This window comes from Vollenhovia emeryi, unplaced genomic scaffold (genome assembly GCF_000949405.1).
Source record: "Vollenhovia emeryi isolate VEMERY1.0 unplaced genomic scaffold, V.emery_V1.0 DF939134.1, whole genome shotgun sequence".
Taxonomy (NCBI): Eukaryota; Metazoa; Arthropoda; class Insecta; order Hymenoptera; family Formicidae; genus Vollenhovia; species Vollenhovia emeryi.
This window is the reverse complement of record NW_011967232.1, coordinates 274456-300774: the sequence shown is the minus strand read 5'-3', so window position 1 is coordinate 300774 and position 26319 is coordinate 274456. Positions and strand designations below refer to the sequence as shown.

Below are 26319 nucleotides of genomic sequence, written 5' to 3'. Positions count from 1 at the left end.
GAAAATAGTTGCATACATTGACTACCAGCTACATCCATTTGTAATACAATAGCTTCCATAGAATGTGAAATCTGTTCCTGCAATATTCATGAATTTGCGGTTAATTCGCTTGACCTTTAGTAAACTACGAATGTATTTCCATAAACCGAGCGTTGTTTCAGAAAAAGCGTTTTAATTTAGCTTCTTTTCTGCGTCAGTCAAAACGCTATTTTATATATAACAGCGTTTCCTCCCAACAGAGAACTGCCAATATTGACAGAATGTTAAGCGCCAAACATAGATCTAGTGACGTAAATTAGTCGCACATATGTATTTGCGCGTTATCCGAGAACTAAGTGAACCACTTATCGCGAAACTCGGAAATGTCAATTTGAAGATCGAATCTCTAGCTCCGCGTGTATTACACTCTCATATATTCGGAAGGACCGGCAAATCCCGCGAGATGATCCCGATGACGCGCGATGGTTTCGCATAACATTCGGTCTGAATCCGCGGAATGTATGTGCCCGAACGATCGCCCCGGGTCGCCGACGACTCACTAATCCGACGAGGAACACCCGACGAGATAATGGCCAGCGACCGCTTGTAACATTCTGGACGCCAATTCGCGGTGAGCGCGGACGGACGGGGGAGACGATAACAGGGGACGGGCCCGCCCGCTCTCTCGAAATTTATACAGACGCGCGATCCAATTCCCATTCAATATTTCTCGGGCCGCGGAATTGGATACGAGAGACACACATACTCCCCTTTTATTAGATTCCGCAACGGCGCAATTTTCGATCTTATATCGCCCTTTGCCGCCGCCGATCATTTTCGCGCGCGCCCTCGATCGCGCCGGTATTTTTCCCCCTCGCCTTTTGTGACGGGCGTTTTTTTTCCTTTTTTTACGGCGCGGACGTCCGCCTCAATCTTCCGTCTTATGTCGACAGAATCCCAGTCCCGGTATGTGGTGCACCAGTATGAAAATGGTGCTTTACTGCGGATCGAACCTGTCAAGCCGTCGCGCGACAATACCAACTACGAGTGCCTAGCTGAGAACGGAGTCGGCGACGCTGTTTCAGCCGAGGCCACGCTCACCGGTTACGAAAGTAAGTGGGATTGCCATTGTTATCGTTCATTTTTCCGCCGGTAGACAAGCGAATCCCCCATTCTTCGGCAAGAGAAGCCTATTTCTCAAAGGGGGATTATTTTTTATACAATCAACGCTTCTGTACCTCTTAATTACCGTCTATTTCAAGACGGAAACGAAAGAAAGGGAGCCGTTAATTGGTCGCGTCTTCGACCGATTTTGTCTGCTTACACTCTAAAAATCGGTTCATTGTGTTTGAATTATAAACATTAAAACAGAAAAATGTTTGACTTATCAAACACAATTAGAAAAGCGCTTGAATTTAAAACACTTGCACATATAAGTGATTGACTTTCAAACTTTGCAGAACCTGATAAAATTGTGTTGCTAGAATCGAACACGAGTCAAATTGAACAGATATGTTCGTTTGATTTTCAAACGGGAACAAAATAAAACACAATTTGTGTACGACTATTAGAAATTCAAACAGATTTGCATTTCAAACACTTTCTAATTACACACTTATGAAACATACTTACAAACTTCTAATAAAAACTTTTTTAAGACTGAAAGACTTAAAAAATTTTGACAAACATATACCTACTGTTTTTTTTTTTGCAAAACGTAACTCAACGCTTGTTATAGCATTATTAAAAATAAAACATTTAATCTGCATAAAATTTCAGTTATTCAGAAAATCAAACACTTTTACGTGTGTAATATATCAAACACCAACTAAAACCAAACATTTATAAAATATTTGAAATTTTGCACACTAATAAACATTTTGAAAACGGCGACAATAAAAATATTTAAAATTTCAAACAGTTATTGTTTAGAGTGCATTTGTCTTACGCGTTTCCCGATTAAATAATGAATATCATTGGTTCTCGCGGGATTCAAATATGCCTCTTCTGTAATAATTTTATTTCAGGAGAGCTCAGCTACAAATTAAATTATTCTCCGCCATTGTCTCGCATCTCTATTTAAAAAATTCATTTAAATTTACCCTGCGTTCTTTTGCGATAAAAATCTGCTCGTACGTCCATTCAAAAGTCACAAAAAAATACGCAAACTATCGAAGAGCGTGTTAAGGCTCGGAATTAATTAAACTTTGCGTAAATGAAAATTTACGATTGAACGAAATAAGTACGTGGAGATAATCGGTTCCTTCACGTACGGTTCCAGCACGAGGTCACGAGTAGCGAACCAAAGTACACATCGCGTATCCTTGCGACTTATATACGTAAGCCGGGAAAAAGGGATATATCACTCAACCGCGCCGCGTAAAATTTTGCTTTTACGACAGCGCCGCATGAAAGAAAGAGAAGGGCCCTTATTCTGAAACTGCATGTCCCCGCATAATTTTCGTCGGCAGGCTCGTGCTCAAAAGGACTACGTTATACGATACGACGGAAAGTTCTAGTTTTATCCTTCCTGTGGTGGCGGGGTGTGTACCCGAGCACGCGGTTTGTGTTTTATAACAAAGTCACTTGCCTTGGGGACAGTTTTCCCCGGTACGATATCGCGTAATAACTATTAGCGCTATCGGGGACGTCGCTACGTTGTTTAATATTTAAAGGAAGCTTCCGGGACAGCTGCTACCGTTTGGTAATGTTCGAAGCTTTAAGCTTCCTGGCCCGTACCGCGGAGTTTGAGTGCGACGCGCGCGGATAACGGCTTCGGAACTGTTTACTGATTTAAACCTCGCTTAAACGCACTTCGAGTCGACGCGGACTACGTGTCATTCATTTGTGATTTATCAACGACGGTCTCGAGTGACGCACGATCACCTCTAATCCCCGAGATTAAAAAAAAAGTTCAAGTTCCCTTTGTCTCAACCACATGTTCGATACGCCGATGTTAGATACAGCGTTTCTCGGAACGTTGCTCGAGTGCCGCTAATTTCGTCGATACAGCGAGCGCAGCGAAGTAAATCTTTCTGAAATTAAACAGAAACTTTGCCCACGTTTTACCGGACTTCTTTCTGCCTCTATTTTCTCTATGCGGTATTTATACGGAAGAACGGTTGGCTTAATGGCGTCCGATTCGACGACCAGACGGCAAACGACGTAATGGGGAGGGTGGAAAAAACCACCGCGCCGCGAAACCCCACCGTTCCTGAGGGAGAATCTCTTGAACTTTCGCAAAACATTTTAATTGGCTTGGCCAGCTTTTTAATTCGATTCTAATTTCTCTTCGCGAATCCACGTTCGCTCGTGATTTCCGCGACGGGAGGCAGAAAACAACGACCGACCCGCATTTCTGTCCTTCCCGTGCGCTTTTGGGCTTTCTTCGTTCCGTACCCATCTTGTTTTCGTTGGTCGATGGCGCGCCGTGCACCGACCGATCCAATACGCCGCGTCAAGCATTTTTTTATCTCGATTGTCGGACATTTCCTGTCAATGCTGCTCTCATCCGGTGGCCGGTCCCCGGCAGTTCCTCGTAAATCACGGATATTCACTTGATTCTCTGAAACCTACGCCGCGATTTCAATTTATTTGTTATAAAGTTGATTCCGGCCAGATGAGCCTGCTCCCACGGGCGCAATAATAATGCGCGCGTGCGTGGACTACCGTGAAATCAGTACACGTCAAATTCAACGTCAGTTTTTGCCGTACCGTTTATTCGCATTCCTATTTTATTTGCGAATCATTAATGCGAGAGAGAGAGAGAGAGAGAGCGCACTTCCTGATAAATGAAAATAATTTCGTCGGCATCACAAAGCAAAATATTGTACATTCCATGTCGACTGCGCCACATCGTCGCCCCGAGCTTCTGCTCGCACTCCAAATAATTCAGCGAGCTTTTACTCCGACTGGCCGGCCGAGATATTTTTTAAGGCCGCACGAAAAAAAGCTTTGATGAAAGACAAAGTTAATTCCGTCTATGTATTCCGTTATTAAAGGCCAAATTGAGGCCCCGCGCAGGGAAAGAGGGCGACTGTCAAGAGAGCGCGTTTGCTAATTGCGCGCTAAATCGCGACGCATACCGCGAAAGCTCGCCACCTTTTTCTCCTCTCGCCTGATTAATCGCTGACTGTCAACAACGCACACGTGTGCATTTATGTTTGTATATTTTTTAAAACGTATCCTCGTTTATACGTCGCGAAATGACTGTCGAGGGAGGCGCCGCTTTTTTGCGCAGAGATCGCTTCTACACTTCGTGTAAAACTTTCACGAGCGATTATCCGATAGTTAATTTTTTTCTGCCGAGTCTCTCAATTACAGAAATGATTCAAGGGGACTACTTGATAAGTGACATTTTCGCGCACCATGTGCTTCGCTATTTACTGCCACACGTAAGCTCGTGTCGGCCATATCGACCCCCAACCGTACGTATACCGCGCAAACTTCGTTATCCAATCCATTGATACGATAAATACCTGCAAGCTCGCGGTAAAGCCTCATTCGGATAATGCGATTAATTGTTAGCCGAGGCATGTAATGATATAATGACGTAGCGATCGCGCGTGGTTATGCGATACGAGCATACAGAAAACAAAAACGCATAAACGATTGGTCAGATAATTGAAATATTGACCGAGCATCTGCAGTTTATTTGTTTTACTTATCGCATTTCCAAAATAAATTTGTTTATAATGATTAGGAGATATTGACATTACGTCGAAAGTGACAATTATTCTATAATTGCTATGCAGCATTACGTTACTCTCGCTAATGCAACAGTAGAGTTTACACGAAATCGAGTTGTCAGTCGTAGAAATATTTTTCCGTTAGATCTGCGACGGTTTTGTACAATAATAATAATACAATTTTCAATAATTGCGTCGCGCCTTCGTGCCCGTGTCGCGAGACTCGAACACTTGTAGAACCACAATAGGGGCAATAAATGCGAGGTGATGCGCGAGGATATCGGATATAATGTAAGGATCAGCGAGCATTACGGGAAACACCGCCATCGCCGTTGCAGAATTTTCATGAGAATTTTGTTCCCCTTTTCTTTCGCTCCGTAGTACAGCCATTCTTTCTTACGGCAAAAATCTGAAAACCATTTCGAGGTACGGTTCAGGAAACAGGGTAGTGGCTTTTGTTGTTATTATTGCAATTTTATTCCGCGAATTTCTACTACCTATCGTGATTCGAGATACCGCACCACCGGGAATTATATTTATCCGATCGTAACAATAACGGTACACCTGCGGTAATAAAATTATCTTCTGACGAACCCGTCGAAAGTGTTAAAAAAAGTTGCCAATATTCAGGAAAGTATAAATGTAATGCGAGCCAAAATTAACGAGTTAGAGGGAAGTCCCTTATTGTGAGACACGTACCTAATACGAGGTAACGCGGTTTCCGTTAAATTGACAAGGATCATCTCATAATAGGAGACTTTCCCCTATATATATTTAAAGAACTTACGATCGCCTTCAAGTGGCAGACTTGTACAATACTTTACGCTGTAATAAGAATAAAATGTAACGATTTCTGGCTTGGTGTCGTATTTGTTTTAGTGATTGAAATCGCTGTCGATATTCTAAAAGGAAAAACTTGGGTACGGAAGGAAGCATCTGAATTCATTGTTTGAGCAAGAACAACAGACGATATCTGAATTCAATGCAAGGGTAATTGCGCGCCGACAAGTAACGGGGTAAAAATTTGTCGATTTACGCGGGAACGTGATGGCGACACGACAGTTCCTCGCCCCAGGATTCCCTGAAGCGCGGCTGCAGTTCTTGCGCGTCGCGCAACAAAAACACGCCGTTGAATTATTGGTTGCGTTTCTCTCGACAGGATAATGTCGTTTCCCAGTGATGTGTTCTTGGGATCGATGTTTCCGAGCAAAACAACGCACGTCCAGAGCCCCGAAAGTTCCGGCGGCAAATAAAAGATGCCATCCCGCGATTCTCGCTCTCCGCGATTTCGCCACGGGGAGAGTCATACAATATTAAAGGCGGGCCTGTGTGTCGTGTCACGTTTTCGCTCCCGGGGCGATTCATCGTGCTCCGCCGCTAAATGCACAAAGTATATTAACCCTCCTGATGACGAAGGGTGGCCCAATTTCACGTCCCCCGTAGGGATCCGGAATTAAATTTGCACGAGGACTAAGTGGCGTCTTTGGTTCTCGTAGTCGCGTACGGGCGAGCTATCCACTTCGTTCCGCGTCGAAACGTCGAAAGTTCGTACGGAATGGCTATTGTGCTGTCTCCTTCGAAACTCGGTCGCGAAAATAATTCTTTTCCGCGTCGGAACGCCGAAGCAACGGAGTACAGAAGCGGAACGATGCCGTTTTAATTGCCGCCGTACAATCGGCACCCGATGTAAGAACGCGATGGACCGTCGACGGTATTCAAAATGGAAATTGCGTTAAATCCTGGCACAGGCGCGAATAACGAATGAACAATGGCTCTATGGGGAAACGCCGCCGTTACCTTGTTTCTTCCGCTTTGCCGCAGCTCGCAGAGCGGTAATTAAGAGAGCGCCACGGTGCAAGGATCGATGCGTCGCTATAACAACGGCATTATTTTAATGAGAACGCTGTAATATTCATTTAAATTTCTTACTTCTGTGAAGCATTCGCTTAAATCTTGACAATTATTGTTACGAATGTATCTAATCCTGCGAATTAATGGCTTTCGTAAAATCTACTGTGCGAGATAACGATACGCTTTTAATCTATGGATTTTTCCCGCGGCTCCGGAATTGATTTTCCCTTTAACGACAGGATCGATGAGGCTTGCCGCGACCTTTCTATTTTCGAATGTCGAATATCTTTTTCCCAAAGTTTATTTCTGAAATTTTACGTGCATGCCGTTCATTCACCTCTGCGACTCCAGAATTTCGAGATCGAGCGATAGGAAAGTAAAAAATATTCTCATAAATTACCATAAATTGTTAAATTGTAGAAAAAATATTAGTAGTTATTTTCATCGAATTAATCAGAAAATTGTAAAAGAATGCATAAGTAAGGGGCAGCTTGCCAAGACACTTTCTATAACGTTACTTATTTATCAAGTCAAATTGATCTCATTGCAATACATTACCCAACTTTAACCGTAGTCGGGGAGTAGGAGTTAATGATTTTAACTTTTGATTCGATTCGAGTGAACAAGTGCTCGGACGAATGCAAAATGCAGTTTAAGTTTATGCCGATTGTTTTGCCGTCATCCGCCCCCCCTCCCCGAGTTTCAGAACTACGGTACTTTGCTGCGAAACGAAGAACCGGACGGCCGGTGCATTGGCTAAATCCGATACTTAATTAACAAGCTACGTAGTGTGATTTCTTTTTCTCTCTTGCCCGATATCTGATCTCACGTCGTCGATGCGATTCGCCATCAGCGACTTTTTCGCCGGCGCGCCCTCGTCAGGCGCGTAAGAAAAATCCCGAAGAAAACAACCGGGGATCTCTCGCCTGTCCCGTTCACCAACCCTCCGCGAGAATCCGCCCTCCTTTTGGGCGGGGTAGTTCGGACGGAACTTTTGCCAAGTCGGACGTTTTAATTCGAGAAGCGATTGAGCGCGCGCTTGGAAAAACGAGACTACGAGGAAACTAAAGCCGCCTCGATAGACATCGTAAATAAGCTCCGGGTGCTCCGTTCCGTCGTATATTCCCTACATGGAAATGTTGATTTGAGTGTGCGTGTGCCAGCACTCGTATTACGAAGTAGTTAAGAAAGCGGAGATTTTACGACCGCGTGGTTAAACCGCTATTTCCAGATTTCCGCCATAAAATCGTTAGAGTATCCGAGCTGGAGTAAAGATTTTAATTAATTATAATATCAGCGCGTCATTCGCCTAGCCGTTCTTATTACATCTGCATGTGGCTAACGATTTTCCCGGGATTTTCTCTCGTGATCGAATGGAAAGTTCGGAGCATTAGAAATAGGAGCACTGTACTCGGATTTCACCATCGTAAAAAAGTCAGTAAAAAAAGAACGAGCGTAGAAAAGTATAATAAAACATATACGATTATTTAAAACTGATTATTTATATTGTATATTTGAGAATAAAACTATGGTGAAAACATTAATTAGATTAATGTGATTAACAAGTGCAGAATTGCGGACCGAAGGAAACGTTATATTTTTTATACAAATAAAGAACGTTTTGCCATCGCGTTTGCGTACAGAATGCGAATGTTTTGTAAATGTCATCTTCATAATAAAATATTTAAACTGCGTGAACATAATTTAATAGACCCTTTAGGATATCGGCGCGATAAAAGGTTTTTATTTTATTTCGTACCTTTTTATTTATTTTTTGACATGCGCACGTTTTCTGGCCCGGGCACATTTAAATATTAGTTTATAAAATAAAATCCATTGAACTTAAAAATTGCGAGAGACAATGGAATATTTGTATGCAGTATTTCGCGAGCAAAAGTGCAACGGATAATCCATCCAATCGTTCCGTTCTATAGAATTCAAAAATCAATCCATTGTGCATTGGGAAAATCGTGCATTTCAAAACCATAAGCCGTTTGTTTATCGCAATGAGCGATCGTTGTCCATTAATCCCACCGTTGTATACGGTAATACGAACTGGGTCTGGACATATTTAATTGCCATTGTGTATCGTCGTGGCTATACAAATGCACGAAAAAATCGTTTACAGTAACATAGTGTCGATATACGAACGCCCTGGGAAATTATTACAAACCAATAATTATACCGTAAACATGCTCTCACTATTATACGTAATTTGAATCCCAGATTACATAAAATTCTCGCGGCGATACTCACGCGAAATTTTTGCCGATTTGCTTTCGAAAGAGGAGTCGCGCGCTATTAACGACTCCAAGAGAGAGAGAGAGTCAATTAAACGTGGCGAGCATCGCTCGCAGGCTCGAACGCCGGAGCGTGAAGGGTCTCGAGCTGTCAATCCCTAGATATTGTAACGGCCGACCCCGAGTGCGAGTGGCGGGCGGAGGGCGCGTAGTACGCGCCGAGGGTGGACAATATTTACGCCTGCCTCGGAGAAAAAGAGCGGCGGGATTTCTGTTTCGAGCACAGGACTCTTTTGTTTCGCGTACGCGGAGGGGTTGTTTTCTTTCGCCGTACTCCATTCCGCTTGTTTGTCCCGCACTTTCGCCCCGCCGTCAACCCGCACCTCCGGTCCCTCCGTCTCTCCCTCCTGTAACCCGCTTTCCGGTTACGTGGAGCTTTTCTCCTGGTGGAATCAACGGCCGTGGAAGTTCGAGGCGACCCTTACAATCGAACACGGCTGCTTCGGGAGAGTCGAGAGGGCGATTCACAAGGAGCGAGGAATTAGAGGAAACGCATAAACATCCCTCGGTGGAAGCGTGTCTGCAGTTGGCTGCCTCTTCCATTGCAGTAAAATTACAAGCCGGGCGTTCCTCTGGGCGAGGCCAAACTACTATCGATGGAAAATCAACCTTACCTTCTCCGGAAAACGGTCCGTGAAGCTAGTAGTACACGACCTCGCGTTTGCACGAAGATTAGAAATCGAAATTATCCGGGAGATCCTTTTTGTCGAAAAGGAACGAAAATTCGATGGCGGTTCCTAATTGCGAAAATTACTCGAAAGTTAATGGATCCCGGCGAGTCGAGCTGTCGAGCACGTAATCCTCGAAGGAAAAAGATGAGGAACGAAAATTTTTTAAACTCGGTCGCGAGTTTTGTTTAAATCACGCGAGTACACTAGTGCCTGGTTTTCCTCGCGATTTCGAGTCAACTTTATTTAAGAAAATTGAAGAAACGACCGACAGGCGGGCAAGAGAGCACTTGAAATATACATAAAGATTAGTGGCCCACTATCAAATTTTTAGCGAAAGAGGATTGACTGGAACTTTCTTCAAAAGTCTGTGCGCCGATTGTGCGGTAGATAATCGGCGCCGCCAGTATGTATCCGCGCGAGCAGAAGCCAGCCGATTGAGGCCTGATCCGCGATGAAAAAGCGGAGGGCGAAAGTTTCGAGCGGTAAGAAGTGCGGGACGTCGCCTGGGCGAATATCTTTCCGGTTTGCGAGGGAGTTTCGAGCGTGAACGAGAAATCGAGGTAGGACGATAGAGAGAAAGCGAGAAGTTTAAGTTAAGAAGGTAACAGTCAACTTAGTTGGAACGTCGGAAGGCGGCTTTGTACACCCTTCCCCACCTCTGTTCTTCTATCTAAACCGTCGCGGCGGTTCGTCCGGAGAATTTAATTCGCCTGAAAAAGCGGCACCTTAATTAGCAATTAATTGGCACATAAATTAGTTGCGAATTTTCACCCCGGCATACTGGAACGTGCACACACACACACACACACACACACACACACACACACACACACACACACACACACACACACACACACACACACACACACACACACACACACACACATATAACATGTTATGTATGTACATATATATATATTCTTCCCTCCGTTTCTATCTATCTCGCCCCCTCTCCGCGGCTGTCTCTCGTTCGCTAACCCCTTTCGCACATCCCCTTCTGCTCGGTTTTTTCTTCGTCGTGCCAGACCACCAGCCGCGACAGAGATAAGAACGTCGGCAACTATTTCAGCAATCTAACTTTCTCGCGGGTTTCCGGAGAATTTCCTGCACGGTGGCATTCACCGCCTCCTCGGTCTCCACCGTCCGTCGCGAATTACACTCGTAAGCCTCGGCAATGAAACCCTCCCGCCGACAACGACTCCGAAAGATGGTGACGCTTTGCCACGGCGATAAAACACGCGCGACGGGCTAGATCGACGAGGCGAAGCCTCGTAGAATCAAATCTTCGGCGTCCTCCATCGTGCCGGGACAACCTGTAGCTTCGCGTCGGCGAGAATTCGCGAAATCCGTTTGTATTGCGTAGCGCAAATCGCGCTTTGATGTCTTTCCGGGTCGAATGCTTGCAGTAACGTTCATCGAAACGAACGAAAACAGACAGCTTTATGAGAAACGTTTGGCGAAAAGCCTTTGCAAAAAGAAACAATTTCATGAAAAAAGAGATAGCGAGATGTGTTTGTAAGGAGAGAAGAATAAATGCCGAGAATGGTATTTCGCGATACAAAGTGCGCTATTTTCTCGTTCGCTTTTTGCGAACGGGTCTGAAAAAAGGTTTTTGAAAAGACGCAAAGATATCAAAATAAATTATAGCGATAATGGAGAACGACAGTGGAAAGAAGGAATGCCGACTATCGAACGCGAAGGCCAAACAAATTGATTCTCTTCAGACTCATCGAAGAATAATGTGGCATTTGACAATAGCGGCAGCTTTGGGCCTCTCGAGCAGCCGTGATGGAGAACGATAGGAAGAGATCCCGAGGTGAACGTGAGATGGGAAGGACGAGAGAGGACGGGAAAACGCGAGCTTTATTCGCCTCTCTATCCGCGACTGAAGGAGTTCAGGTTTTAAACGGCCTTTTAGGAATCGCCGTCGCGTTACTACATACACGTGCTTTACGGAAACCGATGATGTTCGACCAGCGATTTTCCGTGCTGAATGTACAGACTCTCTTCTTCTCTCTTTCTTTTTCCGTTCCTGCCCGTCCCCGATTGTCCGAGACGAAAAACCATTATTCGCAACCGCGGAGTGGCTTTATGATTTTGTGCTCCATTTCAATCGATTCGAGAATCGTACCAATTTTCGTGGCTCCCCGTCATCGTTTCTTTATACACGAAATGCCTCAGGGCTGCTCGATGTTCTTGTAACTAACCTATTATATTTCTAACAAAATATTAAGTGGACACATCTACCCGTCGTTCACTGTTTCCTTCGATTTCTTTTTTAAATATTCACGGACGAATACATGAGTAAATTGAAAATGTTTTAAAAATGGATTATAATTGAAGTTAATTGTAGGATAAAATTCTATTATCCATTTGCAGAGGTTTGAAACGTAATTTAGCAGAACAGTGTGTCTTTCAATATTAAAATATGAAGAGACAGATTTTTATGCCGCGATATTGTAAAAGTACGGTAGGATCAAGTCCTATTGAAATAAATCTTGTTTTTTAGTTTTATTTATGGTCGAAAGGATGTCGAATAGGGTTGGGAAGTAACTCGTTACTTGTAACGAAGTTACAGTTACTTCTTTTTGGCAACTCTAACTTCGTTACTTTTTCTCCATCTGTATCTGTAACTTAACGCAGTTACATTTTTTCGATAACTAGTAACTAATTTAATAGTTACTTTATATATTTTTTAAACCTTCACTTAATCGCATAGGCCTTGCCTTTGCGTATAAGCGCCTCCCTAGAAGCACAATTCATTGGCTGTACATTGGCTAACATTGGTTAAACATTGGTTATGTTGGCAGTGAATTGGCCAATATTTCCCCAATATAACACCAATATAGGTTATAAAATAAATGCAAATATACTACTGATATTGTACCTAGATGATTATTTAATATTGGATTGATTGCAAGATTGCCCAATAAAATTGTAATATTGAGTATAGAATAAATGCTAATGTAACGCCAATGTTACGTATCAATAATTGCACGGTACTGTGTTTACATTGAAAGTGCATTGCAAAAATGTGAGGCCCTCCACCACCCCCGCCAATTTCGATCGGCGGTCCTCTTTTCTTTACAATACGATTTTTAACATTTTTATTATTTATCTTTCTTCATACGATTTACTTATGTCTACGACAAACGTAATAAATTATGTCTCCCTGGCAGTCTATAACATACAATTACAAAATTCATGTTAAAACAACTCTTTCCAATTATTATTTTTAATTGTGGTTAAATAAAATGATAGGAGGAAGACAAATTTTACACGAAATGAAAAGTATTTACCTCAAAGATGCTCCGACGACGCCCGATGCCTATCCGAGGCCTCCTCCTCCACTCAGACTGTATTCTGGCACACTCGCGATAGACTAGGCAAGTTCGCGCGATTCTACACTCCCGGTTACAAAGCTTTACTGCGATTATTTTATACGGCACTCCCGAACGCGATGGGTACCTTTGGTTGTCCCGTCTTTAGGGTCTGTACTCTCTAAAAATTAATTAGTGCATCATTACTGTAAATCAGTGAATATTCATTGTTTCCCGTAATAAACCACTGAGTGATTTTTAGAGAGTAACCCTTCAGGGTACTTAAGCCCCTCCACCACGACAAGGTAGTACCCAAGGAGGAGATTATCGACAATAAACCGTGCAATTACATATGTGTATATTTAGAAAAATGAATATTGAGTGAACATAAATTAGTGTTGCTATTTAATGCACGACGTGAGAGAGATTTATCCAATCGAAAGATTAATTCACAATCTCGATCTTGGGACAAAATCAATTTTCTCGGAATTTATCAATAATGCCTCATAAACTAATGATCCGAGATAAGCTATTCTTATCTCGTTAGAAGCGCTGAAATCTTAGCTTTCCAACGAGACCAAGATCATCTTGCTACGATTTTTCTATGCGGAGATTTTGACGATTACATCGACTCGCGATCTCGATGTCGGGACAAAATCAATTTTATTTTTGTAATTAATTAATGAAATCTCGTAAACTAATGATACGAGATAAGCGATTCTTATCTCGTTAGAAGCGCTGAAATCGTAGCTTTCTAACGAGACCAGGATCATCTTGCTACGATTTTTCTATGCGAAGATATTGACGACTATATCGACTCGCGATCTTAATCCTGAGATAGAAGCAGCAGACGACGCGTATACGCGGCGTTTCGCGCGGTGTCTGGCGCGGCGGTGTTTACTACCGAACACATGTGCCTCGTATGTTTTTATGCCAGTTTTTTGGGGACGTAGTACGTTTGCGTACTACTCGCGTAAGACTCGCGCGGCCTTCATTCATAAATGGTGCGCGCGCGCCCGATTTTTAAAACGCTATAACTCGGCGAAAAATCGACGTAGCGACACGAACCAAAAACCAATCTTCTTCGTTTCGCATCCCGCAGATGTCTACATTGAATATGTAGGCTCTTATCATGAAACTTACATACGGTAATGGAATAAAAAATAAAATATTGAAGTATAAATTATACGTATAATTGTTAAATATAAAAATTTACTGACAAACTATATTAGACTGTGTAGCAAGTTTACCAAATAAAATTGTAATATTGAATATAGAATAAAGGCTAATGTAACGCCAATGTTACGTATCAATAATTGCACGGTAGTGCATTTACATTATTTCCCAATACTACGCCAATACTTTGTGCTATCCGGACTTTATCGACACTTTATATTATAATTCAACTACAGATTTAATATTTTTATTTTCATTGCAAGAAAGTAATTGCAAAGTATCGATTCGTTACTTTTTGAGTAACTGTAACACATCACTTTTCAGGATTAGTAACTTGTAACTAGATACTTTTATAAAGTAACTTTGCCAACCCTGATGTCGAATAGTACTGAGACAGCTCATATGTATGCGTGTGCATGTGTGTATAAGAACATACACGTATTTGTTCTTTGCGGTCTTCTCGCTTACTACTTTTCAACTCTCCATCTACTCTCCGCAACGAATTTGTCGACTTCCTTTACAAGATTCTGCTTTTTCGATCCGGACGTTTTAGCAAAGGTAGAAAAGGTGGGATTGTCTCGTCACGGGAATTCTCTCACGAAGAGTATACACGTTGATCATTAGCAAATTCAGTGATATTCAGTTAGGAAAGCCACGCTAAGGCGATCGATTAGAACGAAGCAAGCAGTTTTTAATTGAGAGGCTACAAAAGCGAGTCAGATACAACATGAATTATGGATCTTTTTCTTATTTGACCTACTACTACCAAAGTTACCGAGTTGGATATTTTTTGTATCGCGGAAGCGTCTCCTTATAATCCGTGGGGTGCGTGATTCGAGGAGTGCCTTAATTGGAGATTCTCTGCTCCGTAATTGCGACTTCTCGTTCTATAATGAATTATTGAGTGGATTGCGCTCTGGCGCAGACGAGTTGTTTGAAGTTTCACTTCTAATATCTTATTTAGCTCTTTTTAGTTAATGCATCTGGTACTCTCAGGGACTGACAACGTTTACTGTGCGCTCGCAATCATTGCTCTCGATAACTTGATTTTTCGTATCAAACGTTACATCGCCAAAAGTTATTAAAAGTTTGAATTTTTCTTTGCGACGGAATTGGATTTGCTCCTGCTCGACGATCTTAGCGGGACGCAGCGAAACCAATAAATATTTCACGTTCGTTGTTCGACTTCAAGTCCGTTGATACATGGAAGTACGGCTTAAGTACAAAACAGATAACATGTGTGTGCAAGTCATCAGCCTGAAAAATTTAGGCGGAAGTTGTCGCGTTTATTCTTCGCTCGGAAAGTCTTTTAACGCACGCTTAAGCCGCCGTGAATCTAAGATTAAAGTGCCCGCGAGTCCGTGCAGCCAGCTCGGAGTCCTCCTTGGGGCAATTCTAATGACCAACTTTACTTTCCTCTACGTTGTTTTTTTTCTCGGCGTTTCTCCCATTTACCTTCGAGCTATAAAACGCGCGAAAGAAGACCTCGCGATGCGAAGTAACGAAAAAGTAATCATCATTTGCCACCACGCAAATCGTGAAATGCGAAAATAACGAGCATAAATTTCTGCAATGGATTCGTTAAGGCGAGAGCATTCGAAATTTTGGGAAAAAAAGACGCGAAATGCAAGAGCTAGAGCGCAAAGTAACCTCGGAACGTCGTTGATTTGGAATCTCAAGTGCTCGAAATTCTTTCGATAACATTTTGATTTGAGCATTAATCGCGAAAACGAATGTTCGAATCTTGTATCGCGGCAGGAATTGTTAAGTACCCGGTCGGCCCTTGTCTCTCGTAGAAGTATTCCCGCTCGTTCGGTGTAAGAAAGCATCTCTCACCAATCACGAGATACATTGCGGTTAATGCACTCGATAAGTCTCGTTTCTCCGCGCGCGATCTGCCGCATTATGCGAAGCTAGACAGGAGATCGCCGCGGCAGGAAGTTTGTCTCGCAGAAAGGCTATTCGTCTCCTTTACTTCCGCCGGGAGACGCGCACGTATCTCTCGTCGTTCTAATCTCTCTTGGAGAGGAGACTGACGGGGCGCTCGCTTGTCCTGAAGGAAATACCGAGACAAAAGCGACCGCTTCTCTTTCCCTCCCCCCCCCCCTCTCTCTCTCTCTTCATTTCTCCCATTTTCTCTTATTCGTTTGCTGCCATCCTATACGCGTGTTCGACTTCAGGAGAGACTGAAATAAATATGAATTTTACTCGACAAAAGCTGGAGGCACCGAAACGCTGAGGTCGATTTGAACATGAAGAGAGAGGGGGAAAGAGAGAGAAAGCAAGGGTAGTAGAGCATCCCTGCATCCTACGTACGTAGAAGGCGCTTCCAATCGACCGGAAAATCCGATTTTCCCGGGAATTAAGCCCGTAAGGACGGATAAGAAAGAAGAACAGACTAAACGGAAACTTAGGCAGCGGGTCACTTCCGGAAACTTGAACCGCGCAATATGTACTGGCATAAGAGGCGGCCTGCTTGTACGTAACGAGAGATTTTATCGAGGAAAACGTCCGAAAGTTTCTTTTAACATGTGGAGAGAAAAATAGAACATGAAGTACAGTGGAAAAATTTGAGTTGAAGTGTGGAATTTTCAATTTCCGCAGAAACATTATCGAGCGTCTATTTTATCCCACGTCAGAAACAGATAAAAAAGTGTGAGCGAAAACAGTATTGACATATTGCCTGTTTTAAATATCTATTTTTATAGGATTAAGACTTTTATATATATACACACACACATATGTATACATATATTTTTTTTCAAAACATACAATGTTTCTAAAATCAACATGCTGACGCATTCGGCGACGATACATCAAAGCCGTCTACGATTATGCGGAATAATTCACGGAATTACGCGTTGAATATGCATTGTGATACGCGATGATGTCAACTCAAAAACGACAGAATTGCGTAGGATTCGCGTATATTTCAATGGACAAAGTTCGATCGCACTTTGGACCGCCATTTGCGCTTGATTATTACTATTACGGCTGTTATTATTATTATCATCATCGTCATTATCATCATTATTCTGCATTAGCCCGACATGTTGCTATTCTACGCGCGCAGCAAAAATGTCGACAAAACAGACGAACAAATAATATGTTGAATTATTGAATCGGTTATAAAAGTCATATCAAAATTTCATCGCGCATTGTTTCGACGGAAAACAAAATGCGCGGAATACATTGTTCGGGCCGGTATAATCGATAATTAATATTTTGAACGAGTTATTTACCCGGCCGCTGACATTATTTGCCGCACGAAATAAATCAATCATAAGCCATACATGCGTTACATTTTGATTTTATACGGAGTGCATTCTCCAAAGCCGCGGTTGACCAAAGCCGAATAAAGAAGCGATTGGCGATTTCGAGGATGCGTTGAGCGATGTAAAAGAGGATCGAGCGGCGAAAACTGCTCACGAACACGTCGAAAGAAAACGCGAGTAACAGGAGGTCGAGCAAAAACGAAGGAGAGGACGAGCTTAAGGCTTTCGAAGAATCGCCGGAGATGAAGCGACAAGAAGGGCTACCGAAATTCGAGTACCTGATTACTAATCCGATGGGCGTTCGTCTCGTGGCGCAAACGCCAACTCAATTTAGTTTGTAGATTGAATCACGCCATCCGAAAAAAAGCGGATTCTAATTTTTTTTCCAAGAGAAGGAGACGCTCTCCTCGCGTACCATCTCCGCCCTTGGAACGACTTCCCGTACTTTTCTACCCTTCGCGCTCCCTTTAGCGTCGTATTCGCGCGACCCTACGGAAGTACCTATCAGACAGTTTCTTCCGCGCTTTGCTTGCTTTCGGCATCCTGTTCCTTTAGTTAGAAGGCCGAAATTGTTTCTTCTGTTATATAATTACGAGGGTCGACATCTGACTTCTTTTTCTACTGCAATAAAAGCTGCACGGAGGCGGCATGGTTTATACAGACACCGTTAAGACATTACTGGCCTCTTGTAAGAAAAAATAAAAAAGAACTTGATGTTTATACGAGCCCAAAGTGTCGTGCGCAAAACAATTATAGATGCCCCGAATATGCGCATAAAATGTTCAAAATAATGACAGATACGCAGTAGCATGTAATTTCGGCGAGAATAATGTGGCGCAACAGTTTTACGCAAACGCGCGGCCTATTGTGATGTGCACGAGTTTCGCGTAAAACTCGTCGCGATAAACGACAAGAAGTGGCGTCGCTTTGAGGCCAAAATTGCGGTTTAATTGTCATTTTAACGATCGCGGCAGCGATTATATACGGCGATGCGATTTTTGCGTCAACTATCGCGGCAATGCATTAATTATTTTTCTCTATAGTACAACGGGATTTCGTAAAAACCGTCATGCTGTGATACGCACAGATGAGAAGCTAATTTAGCGTTTTGATTTAAACTAATTCACTTTCACACCGTATACGAAATGTTTTAGCCACTGTCGTTCTCCGCTCATTAAAAAGCTACCCCTTCTCGAAGGCACGGGCGTGCACCACACGCGCGTCCATTTCAAGTGTACTCTGGGAAAAAAAAGACAGCAAACCATTTTGGGGCCTACAATTAGTAATCGAATTATTTGGATTCTTCGTAATCTTTTACGAATTTTTATCCCGCGTAACTAAAAATCGCAATTAGCTATTCTGTCTACATCCAAGATTTTAAAGTAATACTAATCCGTTCTCTCAATTAGTTCTGCCGATATTCAGTAACGCAAAGATAATATTCACTTAAGAGGCACTAACCGAAATGTTAAGTTGCTTGACTACAAAAAAACCGGTCAAAACTTTTCCCAGAATAGAGTTACGAACAATCCAAATAATTCCATTACTAATTGTGGGCCCCAAAATGGGTTGCTAGCTGTCTTCTTTTTTCCCAGAGTATGTATTAAATTCAACTGGGCCGCCAATATTTGTCTCGCTCGCGACGCACGTTGCATTAGGCGAGCGGCAAGTTTCCCCAAATGGAAACTGTCGTGTCCGTCATCATTGTTCTTATTCCCTTACGGAGCGTAGCCAGACGAAACCTTTTCTCTACCCCCTGAGACTCGTGGAAGGGTAGTATGGAATTGTCTGCCTGACCCCTTCTAGTCACGAAGACCGCGGGCGCGAGAAGGACGAAGGGAGACCCCCGAGCCGGAAAACTCGGGAGCGCGCTCGCCGAAGTACCGGACTTTCCATCTTATTCCTTGAGTTTCCCTTCGGCGCTCTCTCTCGCTCTCTCTCTCTCTCTCTCTCGCTCTCTCTCGCTCTCTCCCGGAGACCTTAACGGTGCGAAGGAAACCGATTCGCTGACCCTCCGCGGAATTGATAGCGGGAATCCTAATTGCGCGCACGTAGATGTGGATCGTCACGGACCATCGACTGAGAAACGAAGAACGGATGGACGGAGCCCCGCGGGATGGAAGAGTCTCCCGCGGATAAAATGGTACCGCGGAAAACGTCCGCTATTTAAATCAAAGGTAGAGCGCGCGATGCCGGAAATGCCGGCACAGCCGGCGGGCATTGTCCGGTAATGAGAGCAATCAGTCGGCGAAATGATATCTCATCATATTTTCATTAGAATAATGGTCGAACGGGCTAGAGGGAGAAAGAGAGAGAGAGAGAGAGAGGGAGAGCTGCGGAAATAGAAACAGAGGAGGGGCGACGGGTGAGAGAGAGAGAAGGACAGTGCGAATCAAATCGGAAGAGGAGCGAGAGAGATTTCCGCGAGAGCGAAAAAGAGGCGTCGGTCGCGCGCAAGCGGTGAAAAAGGAGCGTTGAAAAATTCGCCGCGAGCGCTCCGGCGCCTGGAATTCGCATCGAGGATATTCGGGAGAGAACGCCGTCCTTATTTGTGAGTTCTGACAAGTTGGCCTGCGGAGCTGTCGACGCTGGACTCTCGAGTGCCTCGTTACCGATGTTCAATCCTCGCGGAATATCCCGCGGAGGTGGGGCAAGGAGGGACGGAGGGGGAGGAGAAACCCGGGCTTTAATTTCACGCTGTAACGACGTCCGACTTGGCGAAACTCGATAATCGGACGACTTTGCCCGGTGGTCCGCGAACGAAGACAGAAAACCACTCCCGGGAGTTTCTCTTTCGGCACGAGGCACAACATCCCCGCCGCGAAGTAGTTCTCCGCTGCCGCTGAATGCGTGGGAATTTATATCTGGCATATGAGAGCCCTCGTTCCAACGTCGTACAGTCCTGGATTCTCCACGTTCTTCCACGGGCTATTACGCTGTAAATGGCTTGTAAAGATTTACGATAAGAAAAACCGCACACCTGGAATAGTATAATTGCTACAGCATTAATGCGTCATATTAATTCGAAAGTATAGCCCTGTCTGGTATTATCGAGATAATACTCTGGGAATATTTGCAATGTTCGCATTATCGCAACAAATTATTATACTATTAACTAATTCGAATTATTAATGATACAACTATAATTATATCGCGTTTTAACGGATCTATTCTCTATTTATGTCATGTTATAATATATATACTGCGCGACCGTTATAGTCTTCGATCTATATTTATATCGCAAATTTAATATTCTCTAACACAGAATTTCATTCTCTCCTTTAATATGTAGAGATTACATTTCATATTAAATACACGCGCATCCTATGGTGCAAAATGCACTGGTATAAACGTGGCCTTTAATATGTACATGCAGCGTATCGCAATAGAGAGTATAAATTCCAGAATATTCCTGAAATATTCCCCAATCAATTACGGCGAATCGTGTTCACATCAGCTCGCATGATATTGCATCTTGCGGATGGTTGCACGCGGTCGAATTTAGATTTATACTCATCCAGATTTATAAACATTCGACGTATTCATGCCGGCCGACCCCCTTTCGCGCCACTCGGCCAACGCGGCCCGTGTCGCGTCCACCATTTTCGCCCCAGTGAATCCGCGGGATACTCCACGTCTTGAGGCCGGGCGCTTGTAGCGCTTTTGAATCGCGTGCGGCACGATGAGCTTCGCGTTTTTGGCCTAAACCGGATCCCCACGTACTCTCATAAACATGGAGGACGAGCGCTCTTCTCGAATTTCCATCCTCGTCGATATATACATATATATATATATATATATATATATATATATATATACAAACTGCGGTGCGGTGCGGCGCGTCCAGCCGATGGGGGTCAAGGGGGTCGAAGATTTAAGGGTGCGGTCCCCGGCACCGAGTGGCCGCACGAATAAGTTGCGGGCTGAAGGATGGGCTCCATCTCTCCTCGCCGGCAGATAGGATCGACGGGGGTCCGATGCCCGGCTACTTAATATGACCGATAGGAGTCTCGGTAAGCCATCAAAGTGTACCGTCCGCGCCGAAGCTATTCCGCGTCCGGGGGATGCTGGGTCAGCCATATTAGTTATCGTCAGGAACCGAGCCGGGGCGTCCACCCCCCTCTCGAGGGGGGGGGAGCGGTGTTTCCATCACCGGCTGTGTCTCCACCGTCCGGAATATGCAGCGTCGATGGAAAACGCCCGGAAACGCCGAGCGACGCTTTTACGTCCTCGAATTACCGAGTCTGAAACGGGACTCGGAACATTTTGAAAATTTTACAAGCTCCAGCTCCGCTCTCGTCGCGATGTCGCTGCCATGGAGCTGCGCATAAACGGCGGATTAAAGTAACGCTAAGAGAGGGGAGGGGGCAGGGGATGAAGAGACGGGGTGTCGGTTGAAATCATACGCATGCTAAAGCAGTTTATTCACCGTATATAAATTTCACGAAAGATGGCAGAGCGTTTGACCGGTGCCGGGGAAAATCCGTGAAATTCTTACAGCGTTTATGCGCGGCCGCGACCGCCGCCGCCGCCGCACCGGCGTTCTTCATGTTTATATGCATCAAGAAGGGGTGGACCGTTCGTGGCGAGAAGGGTAATAAATAGCCCGTTGCTCGGCGACGGTGTTCCCGGCCACCGACGGAAATCCACGTCCCAATAGCCGCTGAATACGTTCCTGAATTTGTACCGTGTCCCGCGCGGCTGCCACGAGTTTTATTTACGCGGCTGTTTACGAGGACGAAATGTGACGGCAAGTACGTACGTACGTATGTGCATGTCGATCGACTTTGCGTTTTCTCGAGGCTACATTCATCGGATTTCCGCTCGTCTAGTTATTCTCAACTTGCAGACATTCCCAAATAGTCGATCCAACTTTCCTCGCGATTACCATCGTGTTTTTATTCGCTCTCTTCGCTACCTCCTATTTTTCGTAACACTGAAGCATCCAACAATATTGACGGTTATTTAGAAAAATAGTTTTCCATTCTACATGAAAGGAGAAAAGAAAGCAAGCGAGGCTCTCGTCCTCTTCCTCTCATTTGCCCTCTCGTTTACGCACCTCCTGTTGATATAAACTAAATTGTTATTTTAAAATATAGAATACAATCTATACGGCACTCGTGTATCACGGTATATTCTCTTCGTAGAGATATCATCGAAATATGGATTTAATGTCCGATGAAAAAAATACTTAACGTCGAGATATAATCGGCTAGCTGTTTCGGCGCTAAGTCGGACTTTGGAGATTTCGCGAAATTTCAGCCGAGAGCGGAGAGGCCGCATCCAACTTTATACGCTTTTAAAGGTGGCTTTTTGCGCAAGCCGTTTTTCGAAGCAGCACGAACGCATTCGTTAGCGACCGCCGCGCATGCAACGAGACCGTCGGCCTCAGCCTGCCGTAAAATCGATATAAAGGTATCGCCACGCCGAAATGCAACTCGTTTTCAGGCGAATATGTGCCCGGCGCTGAAAGAGCACCGCAAGAATCGGCCGAGGAACCGCCGTTGAAATCGTAAAGGACAGATCGCCATCGCCAACAGATAGAAAGAGACGCGGAAATCGACTTTGAATAATGAGAAAAATCATTCCGAAGAGTCTCTCTTTTTTGAAATTCCACTCCAGCTTTTATCTTCGCTTACTCCCCCGCTCTCTCCCTCTCTCGTTTTATTTTTGCTTGTTTTTTCCCCTCTGTTGCTCTCTTTCTCTGATACTCTAATCCGCCAGCTTCTCCGAAAAGCCCCCGACAGAGAAGCGCCGGATTCCCTACAGATATTATTAAATCTTACGCGCACACGTACACGTAGATACTTGACCGTGTTACATTTATAACGATGCGAACCAAGAACAATATCCCATAGAAAAGCATCGAATACTCCGATGCGTGAGCGTCTAATATTGCCGGCCTCGTCTTGCACTTGAAATTCCATGGAGGACTATTCCTCGAGTACGTAGATTAAATCGAGCAACCCGTTCGCCGGATCGAGCTCTCGTTTCCGTTCGTCCATCCGTTCGTCTGAGAGAAAATTCCCGCGAGCCCGATCCGCCGTACGACGAACTCGGAGCCTGAGGGCTCTCTCGCGAGAGCGGCAGAAAGGGAGGGAGGGAAAGGGGCGGACGTGGCGGTCTGATGAAGATGGCAGATAATCATATTCGATTAGAATCATCCCGGTGGCCGGATCCTTTGTCCCAGGTGAATCTTCGAGTTGAAACGAACTAAGGGGGGGGGGGGAGGGCGGAGGGGGTCGCAGGATGGTGGAAGGGGGACCACAGGTGCTGGAGGATAGGCTCAGGGTTCGAGCATCCTTCATCTCAGGTACTTCATCTTCAGTTTCTTTCATCCCTCTATTTTTTTCTCCCCGTCCCTTCGTCCTCTCCTCTTCCTTTCGTACATTCACGTCTATTGTCATTCGATCTCTCTCTCTCTCTCTTTCTATCTCTCTGCCACCTCCCTCTACCTCTACCTCTTTCCCTCTGGTCCATATATTCATACGCTCTGTTCTCCACTCTCCACTCTCGAGGGTTTTCCCTAACTCAATCCTTAATCTAAATCACGACCTCACCGTTACTGTGTTCGTTACTACCAAGTCAAGCTCCACGATCGTGGGCGTGCAGTCACTACAAATTGCCTAATTATAATCCGAAAGGAGAGCCACACATAGTATAACGTGTTGAGAGCGTGAAGCACCGAAATACCGAAAACGCGAGTTCGGATGATCGGATCTTACGATGCTAATTAATGAAGTCTCTGACCTCTAATTGATTGAATTCCAACCTTCTCGACCAACGTCTTACGACGATGGACGATTTAAAGAATCTTATTTTTTACGATTAAGAACGAAACGGGAAACCGTTTAATGGTACCGAATAATATACTCGTTAAGATCTTTGGATTCGTAAATTTGACAAATAAACGATGAATTATCAATGTATAAACAATTATAAAAAAATTTATAAAGTCCGCTACAAGTCTCGCGGTACAAGGGTCCAGGGGGCGGCCTTCGTTAGTCCCACTTTAGAAGTAGGCGAAGTCGCGGAAAGGGCAGCGAGATGGACGCGCGGAAGCGAAGGTATGTGGGAAAGTAAGCAACGCTCGCTTGCGCCATATAGGAAAACACAGAAGCGAGTTGAATGGGCATTCAAGCGAGTGTGGCGGCCGACTCTCGCGGCGGCAGCACGCGCCCTGAATGCTACACGACCAGTGGCACAATGGCGGAAGCCGCGGCTTCCTACAATACCGTTGGAAACGGCCGCGCGATAAATTCCTACAACTTTTATCGAATAGGAGGAGGGCTAACAGGCCGAGGGAGATATTGTGAAAGTTCTGTCCCGCGGTTGTGGCTGACTGGCCTTTGGAATTCATGCTCTCCGCTTCGCCCTGCCGCGCGCAACCTTTACCGTCTGCGAAACTGCCTCCTCTCGTGCCCTATACGTGCTCCCCAGCTTCGTTCATTCACCCGTTGTGTGACACGTGCAACCTGTGACATCTGAGTCTTTTCCCCAAATACACGCCTGATGATTTCTCGTCGACAATTTGCGTCTATCGTCGTATAAATATGTCTTTACTTGAAAGATGAAGTTGATGATAACTAGCCAATTTTTGTTTTATTTTTAAAAGTGCGATTTATCATCAAATATGATATTATTTTGTATCTTCAGAACCTCCCTATAGGGTTTTTTTTACCTTTAGCAACAATTTGATTTCATCGATCGTCGTTATCGAATTAAAATTGTCGGTACCCTAAGATTGAAGCATCCCCAATCGATGCACGAAATATCCAGTTCAGATTGCCGGCTATCCTGACGGGCGCGACAAATGATAGGGTGGTTAGGAAGACGGGGAGAAAAATCTTTACCGTCGGGGCATGAAAATCAATTGCGTGATCAGGTCCACTTATTTCCTCGGCAAGGAAACTTGCCGCGCATTCTCCTCTTCCATCCGGGAAACTCGCAATCAAGAGGTTCCTGCGGATCGAGAGTGTGCGTGCAGACGAACCTCGATGCTGAAAAGCCGCCGGAATAAGACAAAATGAAAGCAAGGAGACGACGGCGACGATCGAAAGTGGAAAGAGAGAGAAATAGAAAAAGAGACAGCAGTGGAAGAGAGACGCCGACCGATAAGCGAGAGATGGTCGAGACGGCGAGACATCCAAATAAGCACGAGCTGGAAGTAACGGAAAGCGGAAGTATCCCCGGAAAACCATTTGTAGCCCGCATCCTTGACTCGCGCCCGAAGATGCGGGTAGTTCTCTGGCAATTATACTAATGGAAATCGGGATGTAAGCGACTGGTGGGAGGAAGGAGGGAAGAGAGTATTCTTTGACTGTGGGGTTGACCGAAACGAGAATAGAAGAAGGCGAGGAAGAAGTACGTTAGCGAAGAAGGCGGAAGAGTCGGCGAAACGAGTCTGGCTGATGTATGTATGTGTGTGTGTGTGTATATATGTGCGCGCGCTGGGTAAAAAGTGAGCAACATTTGAGGAGGAAACTGCTGGATACCGAAAAGCGGGCAATGAGGGTAAGAGACGAAGGGACTGAAAGCTGGGAGAGCCCGAAAGGGTTGTATACTCTCTCTTGGTATGCTCGGCCGCGCTAGTCGTTTCGCTGCCAAAATAAGAGAGGCATTAATGAATGAGCCTGACTGAAACACGAGTAAGGATAAAGGTCGAAGGGTCCGTGTACACGAGAGGAAGGAGGACGCGTAAGATAGGGGGAAACGAGTTTTCAAAGAAACGCTAAGTGGGCCGACGTTAAGCTGCCGAAAAAAATAGCCAAAACGCTCCTCCAGAGCGAAAAATGTACTTGCCTTCTCTTTAATCTCTGTCAAACAATAACGAGGCGAGTTCGGGCGGAATGTTAAGCAACGAAATGTTTCAAAATTTGGCCCTTCGTACCGAAGCGCGACGATAAAAAATGAACGGTGTCGTACGGTTTTCAAGCTCCGGATATCCAAGATTTATTAACTTTCTTTTTCGACTTTTTTACTAATCTGAACCGACTAAAAATGTGAGTAAATCGTTGTCCATAAAAGCTGCAATTGAAATTTGAAAAAATTTCTATATA

At 44.5% G+C, this 26319-nt stretch overlaps 1 protein-coding gene across 8 annotated transcripts in view; it reads left to right on the top strand.

Moving 5' to 3' along the window:
• The window catches only part of LOC105567774 (tyrosine-protein phosphatase Lar), a 419078-nt gene that overhangs the window by 284936 nt on the left and 107823 nt on the right, over window positions 1-26319 (top strand). For all 8 annotated transcript variants that reach the window (XM_012022900.1, XM_012022901.1, XM_012022895.1 and 5 more), the window contains one exon: window positions 933-1091. Coding sequence is in view for 7 of the 8 variants with exons in the window: in XM_012022901.1 (XP_011878291.1) it covers window positions 933-1091 (159 nt within the window). In the remaining variant the exon portion in view is untranslated. The remainder of the gene's footprint in view (window positions 1-932; window positions 1092-26319) is intronic.